The sequence below is a fragment of the Pseudozyma hubeiensis genome, assembly GCF_000403515.1.
Source record: "Pseudozyma hubeiensis SY62 DNA, scaffold: PHS66, whole genome shotgun sequence".
NCBI lineage: Eukaryota > Fungi > Basidiomycota > Ustilaginomycetes > Ustilaginales > Ustilaginaceae > Pseudozyma > Pseudozyma hubeiensis.
In genome coordinates this window covers 3,471-24,467 of record NW_012133848.1, presented here as the reverse complement: position 1 = coordinate 24,467, position 20,997 = coordinate 3,471, and the positions used below count along the sequence as shown (strand labels likewise).

Below are 20,997 nucleotides of genomic sequence, written 5' to 3'. Positions count from 1 at the left end.
CCCACACAACAGCGTCCATTGACGCCCGTTCAGGTCAGGTACGACTCCAGACTCTCTCCCAGCGCTGCTTCAATCTCGCTCCTGAACTCGTTGGCGTAACCGACAATATCCTCATCGTCGTCCTCGAGCAGTTCGGACAACTGTGCAATGGTCTCGGGCACCAACGCCAACAGGTGATCCTTCTGTGCGGCCCACATGTGCGTCAGAAGCTGCGTAGCTGCCGAACGAACCGATTTGCTGTTGGTCGCGCGGGTGGCCGAAGCACGTTGCAGCAGCTTCGAATTGAACAGCTTGAGCGTCGCTTCGTCGTTGACGTTCTTGAGCAATCCCACCACAACGGGTGCCACTGCATCTACGAATTCTTCCGGCTGGATGAAGGCGTGTTTGGCACTCGAACCAGTGCTGAGCAGGTTCATCTGGTCCAATATCGGACCAGTAATCTTGGCAACACGTGTCGGGTTCCAGAAAACACCTTCGTCATGCTTGGCCGAGAGCTGGATCGACCGCATCACCTCGTTCCAGAGCTCGCGCTGCATACTTTGCTGTGCGATGGGGGCGCGTGGGAGAAGCTTGCTCCAAGTCGTCAGAAGCTCGATGACCTGATCCAGCAGCACCGCATAGTACGACGACACGAGACTACGCAGCGTCTCGGATAGGGAGTTGAACGTCTTGAAGAGCACAATCTGTCGCGCCACAATGCCATCCGATTCCGAAGTCGAAGCTGCGTCGTCGCCATCGACCAGATCCAGGACGGCCCAGTCGAACATGCGCATGAACAAGGGACGGAAAGACGCCTCGTTGAGCTTGAGCACCATGCGTATGAACGGCAGCGAGATGAGGCTGGACTCGATGCGGCCGATGGATGCTTGAGAGAGTTTGCTGTTGCCGACAAGTCCCGTTCGTCGCAGGTCGAGAGCTCGGAGCAGGAAACGGTAGACGAGTTTGTATGTTGCGCCGATGGCTTCGCGATCGCTCTGGCGGAGTGCTCGACCGAGGAATTCGGAGATGCCGACAAGGCGTTCGGTGGCGTCCTCCTTTGACAGAGCGAACTCTTCGTCCCAGACCTTGAACGTAGACTCGAAGAGTTCCTTGGTTGCCGTCTTGCGGATCAGCGTCGACACGAGCAAGTTTAGCGATCGCTCGCTTGCGGTGGAAGAGCCACTGAGGCTGGACATGGCTACCTTGAGCTGGGGAGAGATCGTCATGCGGATGATCTGAGATACGTACGAGGTCATGAAGGTGGGCACGGAGCCGAATAGACCGGTCAACGTGTCCAAAGCGCCGGTTCGAAGCACCGCAATATTTGAGCTGGCACCGCTTGCAGCAGGGCCGACGTCTTCCGATTCAACTTCCATTTCGGCTTCGTCTTCGGAGGAAACAATAGAGACTGAGGCACTCCGCGAGACGATGGACAGGCAGTAAGGCACCAGAGCTGCGATGTGCGGAATGAGGCGGGGACCAAGCTTCGTGGCGAGCCGCTTCGTGATGGAGAAGATGCTGATCCGTGCCGCCGAAGGTACCGCTCGGTTTCCGCCCTCTGACTCGAGTCCGGCTTTGCCAAGTTTGATCAAAGTTGGAATCGTCGAGGCTAGCGCACCATGTTCAGCAGGCTGTGCTGAAGAGGACACCGTCCTGAGAGCATCCAGAGCGGCTTGACGCAGGGATTCGGCGTCGTTGCCGCCTTTCGACGAGGCGAGAGAGGCTTGTACAACTTCGATGGCCGCTTTGACGATGGTCGGCGTATAAGCAGCAACGGCGGCACGGTCACCAGATGTCGGAGCCATGGCAGCGACGCGGCTGGCGAACAAAGAGAATCCACTGGTCTTGCGTGCGACGTCGTGACCTTCGACCAAACTCGACACGACAGTCAAAACATTGTCGACCGGTGCGAAAGGCATGGCAGCATCGAGCACCTCGAGTGCAAGCGCTGCGATCGTAGGCTGGCTCGAACGCGTGCTCGCCGCTGTCTCGAGTGCAAGTCTGATAAAGGTCTCGAGCTCGGCACCGACTTGACTTGCGGGGACGCCCTTCATTTGCTCGGCGAAAGCTTTCGAGAGCAGAACCTGTCGGATCAGCATGATGAGTGCCTGAATTTGTCGAAGCGGTTCCGACTCGTGATCGACGTGTTCCTTGTCGAGACGACCAGCACGGTCGAGGAAAACGAGCTCGCTGAGCGATTCGGTCTCGTCACGATTGAACCAGATCCTCAGCACTTCCTCCCAGACTTGATGGAGCGCTCGTACTTGCACCATTGCGCTGTGAGGCGAGACGACGGAGAGAGGAAGCTGCAGTGTCTGCTCGGCATCGCTTCGGGGCTGCTTGACAATCTTGTGAGCCGATCGATCGACAAGAAGCATGGCGACAGCAGCTGCAAAGTCGTCGGCGCCCAGAATGTCGACGAGCAGGCGGAAGAAAGTCTGTCTTCGATGACGCGGGACGTGCGCAGCAGCATCGGTGAAGATGCGCACGAAAGCCCTAGCTTCGCACAGAAGCGCAAACTTGCTCTGCTTAGCGGCTCCGCCCGTCTTGAAGGAGCTGACCAAGGCTGGAACGATACTCTGCAAGACCTTCTCGACGACGGAGAAGCTGAAAGCGTCGTCGCGCTGCAGGACTGTTGCACCGACAAAGGTGAAGATAGGCATGACGTTGTGCAGCACAGCCTCTGGCGCAATGTTGGCGATCTTGGACAGGAGCAGCAACGCATGCTGGAATGTCTGCGGGTTGTTGGATGCCTTGATGACGCTGACGATCGTGTCGACTCGCAAGGCTTGGGCGACTTCAGCAGGGATGTCTGCGGTCGATCTGGGCAAGACAGCCACCAATTTTTCGATGCAAGACATGGCGAGCTGCATCATTTGTTCAGCGTTGGTCGCAAGCAGACCCGAGTGCAGATCGACAGCTACGCGAAGCACCTCAAACAGCTCGTACAGCAGAGCGGGAATACACGCGAGCTTGCTTCCGACTGCTGACTCGAGCACCGCAACGAGGATGGCGCAGCTGCGCTTCATGCTCTCGTCGGAACTCAGCGAAGTGCGCGCACGCTTCGACTCGGGGCCACTGAGCGCCTTGGAGGTGATGGTCTCGCGCAGATCGAACAAGACAGCGATCAGAATGGTGGAATCGATCTCCAGCTCGCGCAGGGCGGAAGCTACCTCAGGAGACGCTGGCAGTGATGGATCGGCAACGATGCTTGCCAAGTGCAGGTAGGACTCCTTGCGCATGATGGGCGAAAGAGCAGCAAAGAGGCCAGCCTTGTCGAGAGCGCGGACAGCAGCTTTCTGAACGTGTCGCCTGCCGTCTCGGCCCTCCAAAGCGTGCAAATACAGAGACCATGCGCCAGTCGAGGCCTCTTCGACAATGTGACGGCAGCTTTGGTCGTACGATGCGAAAAGGAGCTCGAGATACAGCTCGCGATCGTCTGGGATGCGAAGTCCTTTGGTGGCGGCTGCGACATTGGCCTCAACAACTTCGCGGATAAGCGGCAACAACATCTCGAGCTTGGCGGCATCGCTCACGGTGGAGAGCGACTGCAACAACACGAGCCGAGCAGGGAGGGAGTCGATGCAAAGAATGTGAGAAACGATGAAGCAGACCATGGCGTGCTTGTGACCGACTTCCTTGCGTCCATCGTGTCGTCCAATGTGGAGGAGTTCGGCGTGCAGCTGAGGAAGCAAGGTGGCATCGTTTCGCAACGAAGACTTGCGTTCGATGAGCTGTTCAAGGTAGGGGGCAAGCGAGGCAAGATCGATGTATTGCATCGGATCCGAAGCGGCAGCGCCATGGAACAACTCGTACGCGAAGATGTCGAGTTCCTTGGCCTTCTTCTTCGACGCTTTGACCAGGCCTACGGCATGCTTGCAAATGGCGAGGATGCTTTCGAAGCAGGACACTGTGGCGAGTCGGATAGAGGCCTCGGCATCGGCAAGGGCAGTGAGCAGGAGAGGGACGACGACTTGAAAATCCTTGGGCTGTTGCTGAGGAATTGCTTGCACCTGGGCTTGCAGATAGGCGTCAGCATGTCGAAGCGCTGAGAGTCGTATAGCGAGGCTGTACGAGGCCAAGGTGTTGGTCCAGATGGACGCAAGGAAGGGTAGGCTGGAATCTCTGAGCTTGTCCAGCATGATCTGCAGCAACAGCCTCGCTAAAGACAAAGGGAGCGGAGAGGCGTTGACGACTGAGTACAGGCTTCCGAGAAGTGCTTTGGCATGCTGCACCTCTGACGAAACCTGCGAAGTCAAGAAGGCATCCAAAGCAGGGACTTCAGCTCGGCGAACCAGCTGGATGAGGAGGTGACTGACCAAGAGAGCTGCACTTTGTTCGGTGCCAGCCTGCTCGAAGAGCGTTTCGAGCTGTCCTACATGCTGCGACGAAGCGAGTGTGTCTTGCAAGGCGAGGCTGGACAGCTGCTTGCTGTTCTCTGTGGTAAGTACACCGGTCGCGGAGAGCGAGGGTAGCACCACGGTTCGAAGACTAGCGTCCGAAAGCGAAACCAGACTGTCGCCGGCGATGTTATCCGACAAATGAATCAGGGATAACAGAGCAAGGTCCCGCGAGCAAGTGGCAGTGTCCTGAGATGGTTGCGCGGTGGAGATGAGAAAGTCCACCCAGTCTTGGCGGACTGGAGCTGCAACAATGGTGATATAGGAAGCCACGGCTCGGGCGATGGCATCATTCGCGCCGGCAGCGTCATCGGACTCGGCAGCAGAAGATGCGATGGAGCTGAGCAGGCCTTCGGCGTTACTGCTCTGAGAGAGCAGCTTGACGGCGGAGCTCGCAATAGCAAGGCCAGAAGGGCTGTGCAGCAAGTGAGGCCAAAGAGCACGTCGAAGGACCTCGTCTTCAGCGTCTGCGTACTTTCCCAGATACGAGTTGAGAAGGAAAGAGACGTGCTGTTCGAATCGTTCGGTGTGGATCTGGTTCTCTCCAAGGGCCTCAGAGACGATGGACAGGAGCGTGCGCTTGTCAAAAGCATGGAGCAGAGCCGAAGGCTCCGAATAGAGAACGTCTAGAACGTCGGCAGACGAGTCTTGGATACGTGCATGGAGAGCCTCTCGGACCATGGTGTCTTGAGCGGAAGCACGGCCGTTGCTGATATCCTGATACAGCTGAGTGAGGGCGAGGGAACGTTGAGAGGATTCGGCCGAGTGGATCGAGAGCCACAGAATGTCGGACCGACCTTGCGCATCCAGTCCGCCATTGGATGCTTCCTGCAGCGAAGCACCAGACTCGAGCGCCAGGACTGCCTGGACGGTCTGCCAGATAGCAGCGATGTAGGCTTCGGATTGATCCTTTCGTGTGCAGTTGCGCAAGGCGGCGTCAAACACGTGCGATCTGCGGCTGCGTACAGTTTGCAGGACACGCAGACGATTCTGATGTGCCTCGTGGATGGCGTCGACGGAAAAGTTGGCTTCGAACGCCGTTTCGGGTGCCTGCGAAGAACCGGCCGAGGCGCCGAGGCGAAGACGAAGGAGCAGCTCGGTGGCTCGAAGGCACAGGTCGTCTTGCACAACCTGACCTCGCACAATCGCGCCGAGGAGATCAGCGGACGGACTGTGCGAAAGACGAGCAATGAGAGCCGCAATAAAGTGGGTCAAGAAGGCACGCGCATCATACAACTTGGCGAGCGAGGCGACCGAGTTGCCTGCATCCGTCGATGACACAAGCAGAGCCGCCAAGCTATCGGGGATGAGGCGTTCCGCTGAGGTCGACTGAGGAGCGAGCGGGTCGATGCCAGCAGTCGAGCTGGTGCAGAGGGCAAAAGCGCAAGCGATCAGGGCACGGTTGACGGCAGGGACGACGTGAGAGGCGGACAGAAGCTTTGCCAAGCTGGTCAGAACACCCTGGATAGCCTCCTTACTGAGTGAAAAGGACTGCGCAATGGTGCAAAGCAACATGAGACCTCCGATCTGAGCATCTTGACCAAGCGAAGTGGTGCCTGCCGCTCTAACTGCGGATGGGAGGAGAACGGTGAGGATGGCTTGAGCATCTGCAGCACGTGTCTTTGCCGCTTTTTTCGAGTTGCTACTCGATTTGGAAAGCCCGGCGACCTGCTGATTGTCGTCCAATCGAGAACGGGCGGCGCAGACCTGCACCAAGGTGGAAGTCCAAAAGTTGACAAGGGCGCGATGCGGGGCTACTTGGAGCCGAGAAGACACGTCATTGGCGACAAGTCCTGCAATCCATCGAAGAAGGTCGAGACTGGCGGTGGTGGTAGCGGGTGCAAGGATGGCGGCGTGCAAGACACCAGCGGGAAGAGGACTTGCGGTCTTCTTGACAGACAGGAGAAACTGCAGGTGTGGCTTGCCGTCAAGCTTGCAGATGGAGAGCATGCGAGCGAACTGCTGGGTGTCGTGGTATGGAAGGAAGGCGGCGAGCACCTGTTCGACGCTGAATTCATGGATGCGGAATCGACGGACGAGCCATTCGAGGCACTTGGACGCGCCTTTGGAGAGAAGGAAGGGCGAGGCAAGATGAAGAAACTCGTTGACAGCCTCGTTGATTGCTTCGTTGTCTTCTTTGGGCAGCATGAGGCGGTCCATGTCCCTACTCTCGTCTCCAAAGAGGAGCGATGACTGCGACCATCGCTGCAAAGAGGCATCTTCAGCTGAAAGCTCGGTCCATCCGCTGGCACCAAGTGCATGAACGGTGAAGAGATCTTGCTGTGCTGCTGTTTTGGGTGGAAAGAGATACGATGTGTGCTTGACCAGCGATGCTGACGAGGTGAGTCGCTCTGCATTGTGCGAGCGTACATTGGCCAACTGAGCCGCAAGCGACGAAGTCATCTTGGGCAGCAGCTAGTCCGAGATGAAAGACGGGGTGGAAGAGCAAGCCTTTACTGAATCGTGAACTGCATTCCCACACCTTCGGATGGTCGTTCGAAGGCCGAGGACGCTTCAAAGCTGCTGTCAAGCGCGACTGTGGGCGGAAGCTGAGCTCAGTAGCAGGCGAGCCGAGTGATGGCTCCTTGTATGGCGCAAGGTTGTGGACGTGTGAATGGTGCAAGCTCGTAATATCCTGCTGAGGCTCAGCCAAGAGCTTTTGTTTGGTGTGGATTTTTCTTTTGCGGTTTCGAACCCTTCGGATCGCGTTCTGTGCCACCTTTTTCTTCTACCCACAAAAAAAAAAGAAAGGGAAACGCACTCTGTCTCCGAGATCCGAGAAACGCGCTTTGATGCTTCGAATTGGCTCAGCACGCTTTGCGGATCGGCTTTCCCGATCTTATTATAAAACGAGACAAATCTATTGCTGCGTAGAACATCCTACGAACTCTGAACAGGGCTTCATCACTGCCTTAGCATGGCACAAGCATCCATCCTGAAATCAATGAGATTGAGGGAATCTCAAATGGAGTCTACGACGAAAAATAATGACCAAAGAGTCGCAGGGAGAGGTAGACAGCCGGAGTGAGACTAAGCAAGGCGACAAGGAAAAGCACGGCATACATCTCCCTCATCAACCGGCGCCACTCGCGTGCAAGCTGCGTGATGAGCTGCTTGTCCTCCGGCACATCCGGATGTGCGTGAGACTGAGTCTCGATATTGCCCTTGTCGGTGCTCTGTGTTTCTGCCGATGCCGATGTTGTTGGGACGGGCATCTCGAACTTGGTGCGTTTGTTGCCGAAGCTGAACACGATGAGTCGTCGCAGCAGCGGTCGGGCGAGTTGTAGCTTGCGCTCCTCCCACGATTTGCGTGGATACAAATGGCCGAACAGAATGGTCATTTTCATTCCCGCGAAGAGTACGTCGGTCAGCACCTCGCGTGAAGGTGACGAGGCTGGTAGAGCGAGTGAGTCGGCCATAGACTTGCCAAGCAGGCGGCGAGAGATGGCCACGTGGGCCGAAAGCGGAGTGTGGAAAGGTGGGCGGTCGGCGCACGCAATCAAGACGGGAATGGTAGGTCCCTGCATCCTTGGCTGCAGCGTCGTGCGATGCTCGCCAGATTGGTTGGTATGGACCTCGACCTGTTTGAAGAGGTGCAGGATGGTGCAAAACATGGTGCGGTCGGCTGCGTGAGCGTCGACAAACGCACGACGCAAAAGAGCAGGCTCGATGCCCATGTAGAAGCCGACGTGGCGCCACAGAGCAATGTAGTCCTTGCGCTCTTGTGAAGTAGGCTGCAAGCCAATCTTTTGCATCATCATGAGCGGCGCAGAAGAAAAGGCACATAGCGTACCCAGCATATCTTCCTGATTGATCGGAATACCGTTCGTGTCGACATCATAGCCATTGTCGAGGCTAGTCGAGGGGTCGCTGCCATGCTTTTCGGCCAGCTTCATGATGCGACGACGTACGGTGGTGTGGAGGAGACGAACGCGCACAGCGGACTGCCAGCCCTCGCCCCCTCGCTCAAGAGGTGCAAGGCGCGAATCGCTCTTGCTTGCTGTTGGGTCCGAGGCAGCAGAAATGCTGGGAGGACGCAGGCTGACAACTTTTTCGACCACGTCCAAGATGAACTGAGTGGTCTCCAGAAGACGGCTCCAGGTGCGATCGGCGCGCGCCTTGTCGACCTTGAAGGTTGTTCGTAGCTCTTCCACGGTAGGAAGGCTCGAACTGCTGCCCGATGCGTCTTGATTTGCGTGGCTGACGCTGGTGTTGGGCACCAGATAGGCGGTCTGCTTGAGCACTTGGGTAATTCTTGGCGATGCGAAACCACCTGCCAGGCTGAAATGAAGCAAAACGGTGAGCATGGGACCGGCGTAGCGATAGAAGACTTGCTGTCCTCTTCGCAGCACTTCGGCTTCGGCTTGAAGCTCCGCCGGATCATCTTGGGCATCAATAGCCGCGTGTTGTTGCGGCGTCCAGGTCGGCAGGTTCGCGATCGGTTCCTTTTGCTTGGTGGAAGGGTAGCGCGGCCACTGAGGAAGATCGCGCACCGCATCTTGGCCGTAGCACGATCGGTACCAATCCAGCCCGAGGGCTCCTGACCCAGGCGGAGGTCTACGGTCTATTGCTCTCCAAAAGGCCGAACAGGCTGATGGCTGATCTTTGGAAGCGTCGTGCGCCAGCGTTTGCTGATAGATTTTGAGCAGCGTGTCGCTCGAGTGACTCTGAGAGTCGGCAGACGTGTTTTCAAGTTGGTCTAAGGCGTCGTCAGCCAGTGGATCGCCGACTTTACGGAGCTGCTCGAGCTTGTGAGGATGAAAGCATTGCGAATCCCACTCTGTGATGCGATCCCAGGCTTCGATCATATCGCCATGCTTGACAGCATCCTTGTCGTCCCAACGAATATCCTTTTCGTGCCGAAGTCGATTTGACTGAGCTCGCCATTTGAGAGTGGTTGACGCTTGGACGAGGTACCACAACGAGTGGGTGGGTGGCAAGGGCGCCTCGTGGGAGGAAAAGAAAAAGTCCGTGGTGGAGGCGCGGAAGGGTCGATGGACAATGGCGGCGTAGATGTGACAGACGACGTTGATAGCGAACTTCCTTGCAGCGGGCACAAACAGGAGAAGCAGAGCTACGGCTGCGGTGGATGCAACAGCGGGCTCGCTCGCGTGGGCCAGAGTGTCGGCAGCGAGCTGAGATATTGGACTGCTCGACATGGTCGGCTACGTCTGCAATCAAGACGAGCGCCTTCTGAGCATATGGCCGAGCATCGATGGGTAGACTTGCGATGGCTTGAAGATCGTCAGAGGCCAAGGGCAGGCCTGAGCAGGAGGCTTTGGTGCTGAACCCGAGTCTGTGTTCGACAAGCTCTTTGCGGGCTGTCAAAAAGTCGGAACTGCAGAATCGAGACCTGGTAGAGACACCGGGCGGCTGTCGGTGTGGTGACCTGGAAGATCAATGGAGAGCGATGGCAAAGAGAAGAAGGCAAGATGGTCGCACATGCTAGACCCAGGACGCAGCGCGACTGACACAACGAGTATACGATTGAAGAAGGACGTCTTAGCGTAACACAGACTGCTCGGGGCAGCTCGCTTAGCGTAATTTGACTGCTGACAGTGACCGAGCATCGAACGGTCCCTGCTCAGAATTCTCCTGTGGTGGACCGACCGAATTTACAGTAGTCACCTTGGCATTCATGCAGGGTCTTTGTCGTGAAACAAACAAAAAAAGGCAGTCTCCTGTGCGAGCGGCGCAGTCGCCCTGGTGGCCTGCTCGTGAGAAGCCGTTTAGGATCAAATATGACACACGACCATGTTTGCATGACTGCCAACCGACTGGCCATCGAACTCGGAAAGTTGGTCTCGACTCGACCACGGTGATGCTGATCTGTGAACGACCATAGGACTGCGGGAGAGTGTTTTTGGTAGCAACAATTTGTACTCGAAGGTTTGACGGGAAAAGACATCAAAAAGAAGGTCAATTAATTTGGCGATAAAATGGCTTCGAGAGTCCAGGGTCCAACCAAATCTGGCTTGCGATCCTTCGCAAGTGTCAAAACGTTGGCTGAGTTCAAGGTTGTCGTCGGTCCACCGCTTGGACCATCCATCACTCTTACCATTTCCGATAGCAACAACACCAACATTCGCTTTTCTGGGGCACTCCGCTGATGCCATCGAACGAAGCTGCTGGCACAGACCTTCTGTGACATCGTATGTCTGCGGCCAGTGTCACCTTGCAGTCGTTGTCTTCCTTCACCATCTGCCGACTCGAGCGTCACATCTCACTTTCTTGCGCGTCGCCCTCAACATGCCCATTGAGGTCTCATCGGATGCCGCCTCGGCTGCTTCATTAACGGCAACACTGTCCGATGTCACGGGACTCGCTAACCTGCTCAAATCGGTGGCCATTCAGACACACGCAGTCGTCATCGCCTCGAGCTCAGGTTTGGAGATCATCACCGAGCTCAACCGCACCCTTCAGGCGCACGCTTACCTATACTCGCATATGTTCGACTCGTACTCCTTCCAAAAGCCGCGCATCGGAAATCCAGCCTCCACACCATCGAACAACCCTTCACGACCAAGAAAGCGCCTCAAGAAGGTATCCGAGCAGGAGGGATCTGCTGCCGACAACACCTCCTCTGCTACCTCTTCTGATCCCGAAAGTAGCCAGCCAGAGGCGACTCGCAACGATTCACACACACGACCGCGATCGCATGCAAACGGATCCGACAGAAGCCAAGATGAACCGGACAGCGTATCTTTCGAAGTCAATCTTCAGACATGGATCTCTTGCTTGAACATTTTTGGCGGCGTGGGACCTTCTCGCCCACATTCCAGCTCCACAGCCTATGCAGGTTCTCGTCCAGACCATACCGGCGGCGGCGCGCAGTCAACAGGACGCGCGTATCCACGCACGCGCGACGGTACCGTCGATCCGTACGGCGCTGACCGAGGCACATCGGTCGAGCGTGTCCTCGATCGTAACGCCTTCTCTCCTACGGCAAAAGCTACGCGCATGAGGCTGACCTATCAAGGTCATGGCCATCCACTCGTTCTCGAGCTCGAGCAGGAGACAAACGTGCTCACACGCGTCTCAATATCCACCTACGAGCCGAGCTTCCTCACAGACATGGTCTTCGACCCGCACAACATGGTGTCTCAAATTATCGTCGGCTCAGATCTCATGCAGTCTGCCTTCGCCGAGATCGACGCAACCTGCAAAAAGCTTTCCATCCTGATAGCGTCGCCTGATTTCGAACCGTCGCGCGATCGCCACCACCGCATCGAGACATCGACGGGCGCGAGCGGGAAACCTTCCACCAGCATGCTCAGGTTCAGAGCCATCTCGGACACTGGATCGTCAGAGATGGAATTTCCAGCCAGCATTTCCTCGACCGACCCGACGGGTGTCATCGAAAAATTCGTTGCACTTCCTGGCAGCGACGAACAGTGGTATGACTTCACGCTGCTCTCACGCACCATGACCGTCTTGCGTTCTTCCATCAAAACTTCTCTGCGCATGGACGAAGCAGGTCTCATCAGCTTCCAATTCATGATGCCAAAGTATCGACGCACCGTCGCCTCGGGTGCAGCATTAGGCTCGGCTGCAGCTCAGGCTGCGCACGATGAGGAGCAAGACGCTTTCTGCGAATTCTTGGTGAGTATCCATTTCGACTCGCCCGAATCCACCTCGTTCCGAAGCGCTGAATTCCGCGGATTTGCATCCCGAACTCCTTCCACTGACTTCGCGAGCCGCCCGCGTTTCTCTATTCTTCTATTTTTGTGACTGCTACACCACACAGTGCTGTCCGCTTGACACAAGCACTTTGATTGTGTAGCCATGTGATATGCAAACATCATGCATACTTACTTGAACCAAATGATACTGTGCGACATGCACGGTTAGCAAGCTGTGATGAAACTGAACTCACTCCGGCGCTCGATTGCCAGCTCCGACAGCATGACAGCTGAAAAGGTGTTCTTGGCCAATCTGCAAAGTCTGCCTGCTGTTGTGAATATGGGGGATCGACCCATGCGTCCGAGGCACGTTGAGGTTCAGCAAGCGAGCTCGGTTCCCCGAACCGTGCTAAGCTTTATTGGGAAGAGATGCTAGTCACTCAATCACGTTCGAACAAGGTTGCTCGACGAGCGGACGTCTGTGCTCGCACACACGCCCCTGCGACATGCTCACATGTATTACGCCACATCAACAACATACGAGCTGTAGTGTCAGCTTTCTCGGCAAGAGTTTGCCGCCGTAGCACCTCATCTCCTCGTTCCGAAGTCGAGGTTCGAGTGGCTCGTCATGCGGCGTTGCATCGGTCCTCAAAGATCCGACCGAGGGACGATTCGCCCAAAACGGGAATGTGCACGAGATGGAGGGTCAAGGGCGATCTCCGTGCATGACCCACGTTCTCACCGGACGATGTGGTCCGGATACTGCGGAGGTATTCACAAAGGCGAAACAAAGCTCTACGATGAAGGCATTACCTGGTGCTTGAGAAAGGTTATAAGCATTCAGTAGAATCGTCTGCGGCGCTCATACGGCCATCAAGACCCCATCTCTCACGACAACAAACGATGGACATCGACATCATGCGAACTGCTTCTCTGCTTCTGTTGCTTTCTATCGCCAGATCGGCCACGATGGTCTCGGCAGCGCCCGCTTTGACCGGCAGCCTGACTGCTCTCACAATGAATGTAGCAGGGCTACCGGCCGTTGTCAACGGCAACGGCGAAGGCGACAAGCAAGCCAACTCGATCACAATCGGCAAGAAGTTCTCTCAGTATGACTATGATCTGATCAACGTGCAGGAAGATTTCAACTATCACGCCTACATCTACAACAACGACACCCATCCTTACCGCACACCCACGTCTGGAGGCGTACCATTTGGATCTGGCTTGAACACACTCAGCACGATTCCGTTCAAGGATCTTTCCCGCGTCAAGTGGGATAAATGCAACCTGAACGAAGGCGACTGTCTGACCCCCAAAGGGTACACCGTCGTTACAGTCCAGCTGCCCAGTGGAGGCGAGGTAGACCTGTACAATCTACACATGGATGCTGGCTCTGATGATGGCGACTCGATCGCACGCACGTCGAATTTCGATCAGGTCGCCCAAGCCATCGTCAGTCGATCCGATGTCGCTGGACGCGCAGTCATTGTGATGGGCGATACCAATAGCAGGTACACTCGTCCCAAAGACAACCTCCTGTCGTTCTTGAGCCAGACTAAGCTCACTGATACCTGGGTGGAGCTCGTTCGAGGTGGCAAGCCCCCAGCCTCGACAGACCCAGCATTGCTTTGTGCTGATCCGATCCCCACCACCACCAACTGCGAGGTGGTCGACAAGGTCTTTTACAAAGACGGCAAGAACGTGACGCTCAAGCCGACCGATTGGCAGTATGCAGGTAACGAGTTCACCGATGCTGCTGGGAAACCCCTGTCCGACCACACCCCCATCCTTGTCAAATTCACTTACATCTCTGCTCAGTCTTGAGCGTCTAGGGTGTGCCTTTTGGGCTTCATCCGCCCATAATAGTCGTCATTGATAGATATTACCATATCCTACCGCTTGCTGCAGTCACAGCGAAGTCTGCGTCCGTAATTGAGCGGCAAAGTCAGGTCCGACGTGTCGAGCCTGCGTAACTTCACCATGCCTGATCCGAGTTCAGCAAGAGCTTCCTACGCGTAAAAATTTGGCACAGCGACATTTCACTGTCGCCCTTCTTGACACTGTCGACCTCATCAAGTGGAAGAAACCTCGGTTACGACTCTCTTCAGATGCTCCAAATCCGCCGGAATTAGGATGCAAAGCCAGGGCACGTTCTGGTGCTTGCTGCAGGAAGCCTCATGGTGCCGAAATGTGTCGCAGCAAAGCAGATTCCAATGCAACGGACCAGTGGTCACAAGCAAGGACGAGCAGAACGTGTCTCGAGCATGCAGGATCTGATCTTTCGTTCTGGCGCTCACTCGACCTTTGTTACAAGTTTATGCCCCAATCAACGTCGAAATCTTGAGCAACGTACGGTTGATACGGATGCCTCGGCGCCGACATCCGAAGCTGATATTACTTGCCCACCATGTTGTTGCTGAACTGAATGGGTGCTGGATTGCCCCCGTGCTCCAGTGTGGGCACGACCCAATTTTGGCTTTAAAGGATCGAGGTGCTTCTCAAACTCATCAACGTCGATCTTGTCCGTGTTCTACCTCCCTCGCGAAAACAGCAGATCGTGCATCCTCCCAGTCAAGCTCCGCGTCCACTGAACATATCGAGATGGGACGATGGACGCCGGCTTTGCTCGCTCTGGCCAGTTCGCTGGGCTATGGCTCCACACTCTGGCCAAGCACGCAGTTCGGTCAGCCGGTCGAACCAGAAGTTCTTACCAACTTTGGTGCTTGGTCGTTCTACGTGCCAGATGGCGATGTCGGCCGCTATGGTGCCGCCAGAGAGCCATTACCTGGCTGCAAAGTGGAACAAATCAATCTCTTGATGCGGCACGACTTCCGAGGTCCTTCTAAAGGTGTTGGCTCGGGCATCGCCACCATGGTTTCGAAGCTAGTCAATGACAGCAGCGAAGCCGATGCCATGTCCAAGTTTCGCATTGGGGATGGTCAGCACCATCCCGAGCTCGAATTCTTATCGACATTGGAGCAAGATTACCAAGCGGTCACACCGGAGCTACTCACCGCTTATGGAGAGCAGGACGCGCATGCTAGCGGATACGCTTTCAAGAAGAGGTACGGACATTTGGTGGGCAAGGATGACTGGTACAATGCACCCATCAACCATTCTTTGCCAGTGTTCATTAGGACCACAGATCAAAGCAGAGTCAACGTGACAAGCTGGGCATTCTCGGAGGGCTTCTTGGGACTGGACTGGCGTCAACGCTTGACAGCTCCGCTATTGACTCTTCCGGACAGTCTAACAACATTCAATGACTCGCTTGCCGTTGGAACGTGCCCCTACTCTAGCAATGACACATCTTCGGACGATGCTTTCGCTACCTGGAACAAGATCTGGCTGCCCGAGGTGGTCAAGAGGCTGCAACGTGCTCTTCCAGATCTCAATCTGACCACATCGGACGTGCAAGCGATGCAAAACGCTTGCCCCTTCCAGTCGGCCTTCTTGGGCCACTTGTCGCCGTTCTGCGCCATTTTCACGCTGCGCGAGTGGGAGCTCTACTCGTACGGTCAAGACCTACAGCAGTACGAGAATGCAGGGTACGGCGGTCCGCTTGGTCGAGCATGGAGCGTTGGGTGGGTCAACGAGCTTCTTGCTCGATTGACCGACAAGCCTGTCAAGGACCACACGACCACCAACGCTACGCTCGACGCCAACAGGCAGACGTTTCCCTTGGGCCTGCCGGTCTACCTCGACTTTACGCACGACACACAGCTCGCCTCAGCGATCGCCGTCATGGGGCTACTCAAGGAAGAGCTTGATCCCAGACGTTTCCCGCACAAGGACCGGCGGTGGAATTCGGCTCACATTGTACCCATGGGGGGACGCATGGAGGTCGAACGACTCACGTGCAAGCGCAGTCCGGACAAGTACGTGCGCGTCATCTTGAATGATGCCGTGCTCCCGCTTTCAGGGCTGAAAGAGTGCAGTGTGCACGCACAAGGTAGGAAACACGCTGCAGCGGGGATGTGCAAGCTTGACGACTTTGTGACCAGTCAGAACTTTGCGCAGGCTGGCGGCAATTGGAACAACTGCTTTCTGCAGTCGTAGTCGTCGACTCAATCGGTGGGAGGCCCCTCGCCGACAAGCTTGATTTGAAGTGCTTGTATTTCACCCAGAACAGGTTCTGATTGATCCTGATGCTCTGTGAAGCGCATCACAGGCTGACTTGGTCATAGCGAGGCGGCCATTTGGCCACCTGCTGCCATTGCTGCGACAAATGCAACAAGCTCTGCGACGCCCGATGAGATGCCTTGTGAGATAGACTGAGCACCGAGGGAAGATAGAGATGCAAGGGCAGGGCCGGGGCACAAGCCCGTAGCTCCCCATCCAAAACCAAAGAGGACAGAGCCGATGATGAGCTTAGCATCGATCTTGAATGGGTTTGTTGGCGTCCCCCACTCGGGCGCAGCAACGGACAGCTCGGGCCGCAGGTGGACGTCCTTTGCCGCGGGTTTGTCCTTGGTTTCTAGCCGCGAGGATCGTCGACGGAGCTCGTCCTGCTTTGGCCTGACTTTTCGAAGGTATGCGATCGAGGCCGGAATGATGCCGCCAATGGCTACCATGGCGAGTGAAGGATCCCAGGCGGCGGATGAAACGAGCGCAGGCGAAAGGGAGAGGAACCCGAGCACTTTTGATGGCCTCATCATGCCGCTGATCGCCAAGGCGAAGCTGAAATGGGTGCCCACGGCCAAAGCCATCACCTTTGCTGCTAGAACTTGTTTTCTTTTCCTCGTCTCCGAACTCGAAGAAGCGTCGGTAGCACCAAAGAGGTGGGCAGCGTTCATGTAGATGAGTGCCGGGGTCTGGAGAGCCAAAAGCGTCAGGAAGTCTGGCTGCGGAAACGAAGCGGGGAGATGGCTGGAGAGTTTTGACTGGAAGGTTGATGTCGCGATAGAAGACGCGGAAGCCATCGAAACGTGAGTGAGCACAGCAACGCCAAAGAAGGTGGCAGTAGCTACGAGCGATCTGAGGGAGAAACGGGAGAGCCCGCAGAGGAAATGACCGGATGTGCACCCATTACCCAGCTTTGTGCCAAGTCCGACGAGCAGCCCAAATGCAGCCATGGACACCAAGGAGGTAGTTTTGCTGCTGCTGATATCATCGAGGATCGAGACACGGAGCCCTGCTTCGACGCGCGAGCGTAACATGCCCAGGACGGCGCCCCCAAGGAAAATGCCAGCAGTGAAGTATGGGGCCACCAGAGGAAATATGGAGCTCGATGTTGCCTTAGAGGCTGTCTCGTCGCGGGAAGAGCCCTTCACTGCCTTGAACGTTGACGACACGGTCGAATGAAAGAAACCCGAGATGCCGAGGACCAGGCCTAGCTTGGAAAGCATCGTGTGCAGAGATGTGGCCATCATCAGCCCGCCAGCCAGGCTGTGAAACGGCGTAAAGTCGGCCAAACCAGCCGACATGGTTGAAAAGCCGTCCGAGTCGAGGTGCACGGTGTTGAGTGGGCGAGAGCAAGGGCTGCCCAAATAGACTGCGGCGAGATCGAGAGATGCTGTTGCTGGACCCTGACGGATGCTAACCGCCGTGTTGGTTCGTGTCGGCTAATAAGTCCGAGGGTGAGGCTGTTAGGCCGCATCCCAGCTCTCACGAAATTTGGAGTTGGCTCGAATCGCTGCATGGGCGCGACAAGACAACATGAATTTGCGGCAGGGACCGAAGAGCGCGGAGTCCGACAACGCCATCTTTTGCCGATCTCGAGGCTAGCGTACCTGCAGTGGCCCACTCTGATCTGCAAACCATTGACATTCAATGACAGTCGAGCGGTCTGCTTCTGTGTATCACGAGCTCGATGCCAGAATTCAATAGCAATGTGCACTTCCGCGACTGCTTTGCTAGGGCAGAGGAGAACGCAGCAGGCCATGGGCGTCGTAGAGTCATGGAACGGTCACGAGCCTCTCTGTGTTGAGCAGGCGTGTCTGTTATTGCCGATGCGAAACGTTTTGAGCGGCAATAAGTTACGTGTCACCGGCTATCATCAGACGGTAATGCCGCGATGAGATTTGACTCCGGTGTAAACCCGCAATTCGAGCTGTTGCGTCGTCGTCGTCCTTCTCTTATCATGCTCTCTTGCTCTTCTTCAAGTCGATGTTGCTTACCGTCGCCATCGATGTTGTGCTTGTCTCTTCGCACATGAGGGCCCCCTCGTTATAAATCTCGACGTCAACATACCGCTGACCGAGGAGCTGCTTTCTCAATCGCATTGGTCGGTACAAGCTGCATTCGCGGCCCTCAGACCAAACAAGCAACCGCTCTCAGCACACATCGAACGCAGCACTAGCTAGTCGGAGAAGCAACATTCGTATACAGGATAGCTCTTAGGGGTACCAACTGCGAATTCTATCCTCAATCGTCCGGAAACCAGGGGTCTACACCTCGTCCTGCTTTCGTCAGCCTTCCGTTCGACTTCCGTTCAAGCTGCGCAGCCTCGACGCTTGGACAATGGGTCCCAATACCGACTCGACATCGTCGGTCGTTCCACCAGTGGAAAATCCGAGAGAATGGAGCACACGTAAAAAGACGAGGGTGACTCTGATCCTCGGCTCAATGGTCCTCTCCTACACTTACCTTTCCACATCGTTTGCGCTGTCGGCCACCTCACTGCAGCGTCGCTTCAACACTGGCGCCGAAGTCATTACGCTCGGCCTCTCGCTCTACGTTCTTGGGTAAGAATATCGCAGATAGTATGACCGAATAGAATCATAGCAGCTACTGACACAACACTTCCCAAACTACTATAATAAAAGATTTGCGTTAGGTCCCCTCTTGCACGGACCTTTGGCCCAGTCCCAGGGAAAGAGGCCCGTATACGTCGTTTCTTGGATTCTGTTCAGTGCCGGCTGCTTCGTCATATCCGATTCCGACAATCTAGCAACGATTCTTGTCTTCCGACTGCTCAGCAGCATTGCGGGAGCGTCCGCACTCAACAATGTCCCGGCATCCTACAGCGACATGACTACACCGCCAAAATACGCGCCCTTCTTCACCTGCTACGGCTTCTCGGCATTCGCTGGTCCCGCTCTAGGTGGACTTGTGGGTGCCTTCGTCAACGAGCGCGCGGGATGGCAGTGGAACCTTCGACACCAGGCTATATTCGTTGCCGTCGTTACGGTGATCAGTATCCTTTTTGTGCCCGAGACTGATCATCCGAGGCTCAAGAGACTTCACGACGCCAAGTACGCAGCGCGGGATGTCAGCGATGGGACTGACGACAAAGCCGCAGTGTCTCGTGCATCGCGTGCTGGTAGCGCCGGGCGGTCGCTTGGTCACACCATCTCTCGATCCTTGAAACTGCCTTTCCAATGGCTTTTCACTGACCGAGTAGTGCTGGTCATCTCGATCTACACCTCGCTATTGTACGCCATCATTTACGACTTTTTCGTCATCATCCCATTCGCATTTGCCTCCATCCGCGGGTTCAGACCTGAATCGATCGGCTTGATCTACATCACCCTCTTCCTGGGATTCTCGATCGCCGCTTGTAACTACCTGTTCGTACAGGAGGCCATCAATCGACGCATTCGTAAAAAAACCGGCAAGAAGATGCTACCGCCAGAGACCTCGCTCATCCATGCCATCTACGGATGCTCGCTTGCTCCCGTAGGGCTCTTCCTCTTTGCATGGACGGTGCCCTTTACGCGTAAGTGCTTAGTCTCTACGTGATGAGCTACTCATGCTCGACGCCTTCAGACCCAATCTGACACTGCTCGCTCACCATCTTTCCCTCGCTCTGAACAGATGTCCACTGGATCGTGCCCGCCATCGGCATCGTGCTGCTTTGCGCTGGATCGATGTCAGCTTTCACTTCACTGATCCCGTACTTGGTGGCGTACGGAGGACCTTCAGCTCCCAGCGTGTTGGCAGCGGCAGGATTCTGTCGTTCGGCATTGGCTGCTGCACTGCCCCTGTTCACGAGACAAATGTGTCAAGGCATCACTGTGCAAGGGGCAACGAGTCTGCTAGGAGGCCTAGCGCTGCTTTTGACGCCGCTGCCGCTGTTGCTTTACATCCACGGCGGGAAGCTGAGAGAGCATGTCCGGCAAAGGAAGGAAGCGGCCGCAGCCGCCGGAGCAGCATCGAACGCATCAGAGGGTGCTGCATCTGATAAACCTATAGAGAGCAACAAAGAGGCGGCTGTAGGAGCACGGATTCCGCCAGGTGGGGCCGTGGATCACCAAGTCTCCCGTTCTACTGCCGATGCAGCAGGCCAATAATGTATTAAAGACCCCCTCAGAAGGCAAAAGGTGACACTTCAAACATTGCAGCATTCTTCGCATCAGGCTTCGCTTGGGCCGAGAAGATAGCTTCAGAGTGTCAGGACAAGGATGGCTCCGGAAAGCCGGCGTGACGAGATCCGAGCGCTCCGGTGTATTAGTAAGAGACTCTTGTGCTTTTGGCTAGGCTTTACCGATGCCGCCCGGACATTCTCCGTGCTGTCCTCCGTGCTGTCAGCAGGCAGACGTCGGAGATCCCTGAAAGCATCGATTCCACACACACAGCACATGTGATCGCAAGTGCAGACGCGGCAAGCAAGCCGGACCATGGTCTCCGAAGGAAAAGGCTCCAAATGTGTCCAAGGCAATCAATCTCATGCAATCTCTTCCGAGGCTGGTTTGTCCTTGCGGACGCTCTCATTTCATGCGACGCGTTGGCATGGATCGTTTTAGGCTCGTCATCAGCCTTGATCGGAACGTCCGCGAACAGGTTGCTCTCGGCCCGAATAGCGGCGACGTCAACTGTGGCATGCTCGGACAAGTTGCTGCGCATTGCTCAAGGCAACAAGCCGAAGGCGGCGCTGCAACGGGACACGACACTGCAACAGGGACGCTCGGTGTTGGCTGTGCTGCATTGCAGATCACCCTTGCTTGCTCTAGCGTCCAAAGATGTGGCTCTAGCACGAGAAGCAGGGGCTGAGCCGGCGGTGCGTTTCTGCATTTCGAAATTCATGAAAGAGAAGGAGGGCCTTTCAGACG

General features: G+C 56.0%; 9 protein-coding genes across 9 annotated transcripts in view; 5 read left to right on the top strand and 4 right to left on the bottom strand.

Moving 5' to 3' along the window:
- Positions 1 to 29: 29 nt before the first annotated feature.
- Positions 30 to 6,782, bottom strand: PHSY_006781 (U3 small nucleolar RNA-associated protein 10; the record flags this gene model as incomplete). The annotated part of the gene is made up of 1 exon (XM_012337378.1): positions 30 to 6,782. The coding sequence occupies one exon, from the start codon at positions 6,780 to 6,782 to the stop codon at positions 30 to 32; it is 6,753 nt and encodes a 2,250-aa protein (XP_012192768.1).
- Positions 6,783 to 7,351: 569 nt separating this feature from the next.
- PHSY_006780 (hypothetical protein) lies at positions 7,352 to 9,538 on the bottom strand (the record flags this gene model as incomplete). The annotated part of the gene is made up of 1 exon (XM_012337377.1): positions 7,352 to 9,538. One exon carries the CDS (start codon positions 9,536 to 9,538, stop codon positions 7,352 to 7,354), a length of 2,187 nt encoding a protein of 728 aa, XP_012192767.1.
- Positions 9,539 to 10,114: 576 nt separating this feature from the next.
- PHSY_006779 (plasma membrane multidrug transporter) lies at positions 10,115 to 10,495 on the bottom strand (the record flags this gene model as incomplete). The annotated part of the gene is made up of 1 exon (XM_012337376.1): positions 10,115 to 10,495. One exon carries the CDS (start codon positions 10,493 to 10,495, stop codon positions 10,115 to 10,117), a length of 381 nt encoding a protein of 126 aa, XP_012192766.1.
- A 133-nt stretch (positions 10,496 to 10,628) lies between these two features.
- On the top strand, positions 10,629 to 12,110 carry PHSY_006778 (DNA repair exonuclease rad1; the record flags this gene model as incomplete). The annotated part of the gene is made up of 1 exon (XM_012337375.1): positions 10,629 to 12,110. The coding sequence occupies one exon, from the start codon at positions 10,629 to 10,631 to the stop codon at positions 12,108 to 12,110; it is 1,482 nt and encodes a 493-aa protein (XP_012192765.1).
- Positions 12,111 to 12,904: 794 nt separating this feature from the next.
- PHSY_006777 (hypothetical protein) lies at positions 12,905 to 13,828 on the top strand (the record flags this gene model as incomplete). Its single annotated transcript, XM_012337374.1, has 1 exon — positions 12,905 to 13,828. One exon carries the CDS (start codon positions 12,905 to 12,907, stop codon positions 13,826 to 13,828), a length of 924 nt encoding a protein of 307 aa, XP_012192764.1.
- A 777-nt stretch (positions 13,829 to 14,605) lies between these two features.
- Positions 14,606 to 16,063, top strand: PHSY_006776 (hypothetical protein; the record flags this gene model as incomplete). Its single annotated transcript, XM_012337373.1, has 1 exon — positions 14,606 to 16,063. One exon carries the CDS (start codon positions 14,606 to 14,608, stop codon positions 16,061 to 16,063), a length of 1,458 nt encoding a protein of 485 aa, XP_012192763.1.
- A 122-nt stretch (positions 16,064 to 16,185) lies between these two features.
- PHSY_006775 (hypothetical protein) lies at positions 16,186 to 17,430 on the bottom strand (the record flags this gene model as incomplete). Its single annotated transcript, XM_012337372.1, has 1 exon — positions 16,186 to 17,430. The coding sequence occupies one exon, from the start codon at positions 17,428 to 17,430 to the stop codon at positions 16,186 to 16,188; it is 1,245 nt and encodes a 414-aa protein (XP_012192762.1).
- A 525-nt stretch (positions 17,431 to 17,955) lies between these two features.
- PHSY_006774 (multidrug transporter) lies at positions 17,956 to 20,238 on the top strand (the record flags this gene model as incomplete). The annotated part of the gene is made up of 4 exons (XM_012337371.1): positions 17,956 to 18,009; positions 18,419 to 18,690; positions 18,859 to 19,664; positions 19,763 to 20,238. 4 exons carry the CDS (start codon positions 17,956 to 17,958, stop codon positions 20,236 to 20,238), a joined length of 1,608 nt encoding a protein of 535 aa, XP_012192761.1.
- A 424-nt stretch (positions 20,239 to 20,662) lies between these two features.
- PHSY_006773 (glycosyltransferase) overlaps positions 20,663 to 20,997 on the top strand; it is a gene marked incomplete at both ends in the record, with an annotated part of 3,231 nt that continues 2,896 nt past the window's right edge. Inside the window, one exon of the mRNA XM_012337370.1 lies at positions 20,663 to 20,728. Coding sequence (XP_012192760.1) covers positions 20,663 to 20,728 — 66 coding nt within the window. The remainder of the gene's footprint in view (positions 20,729 to 20,997) is intronic.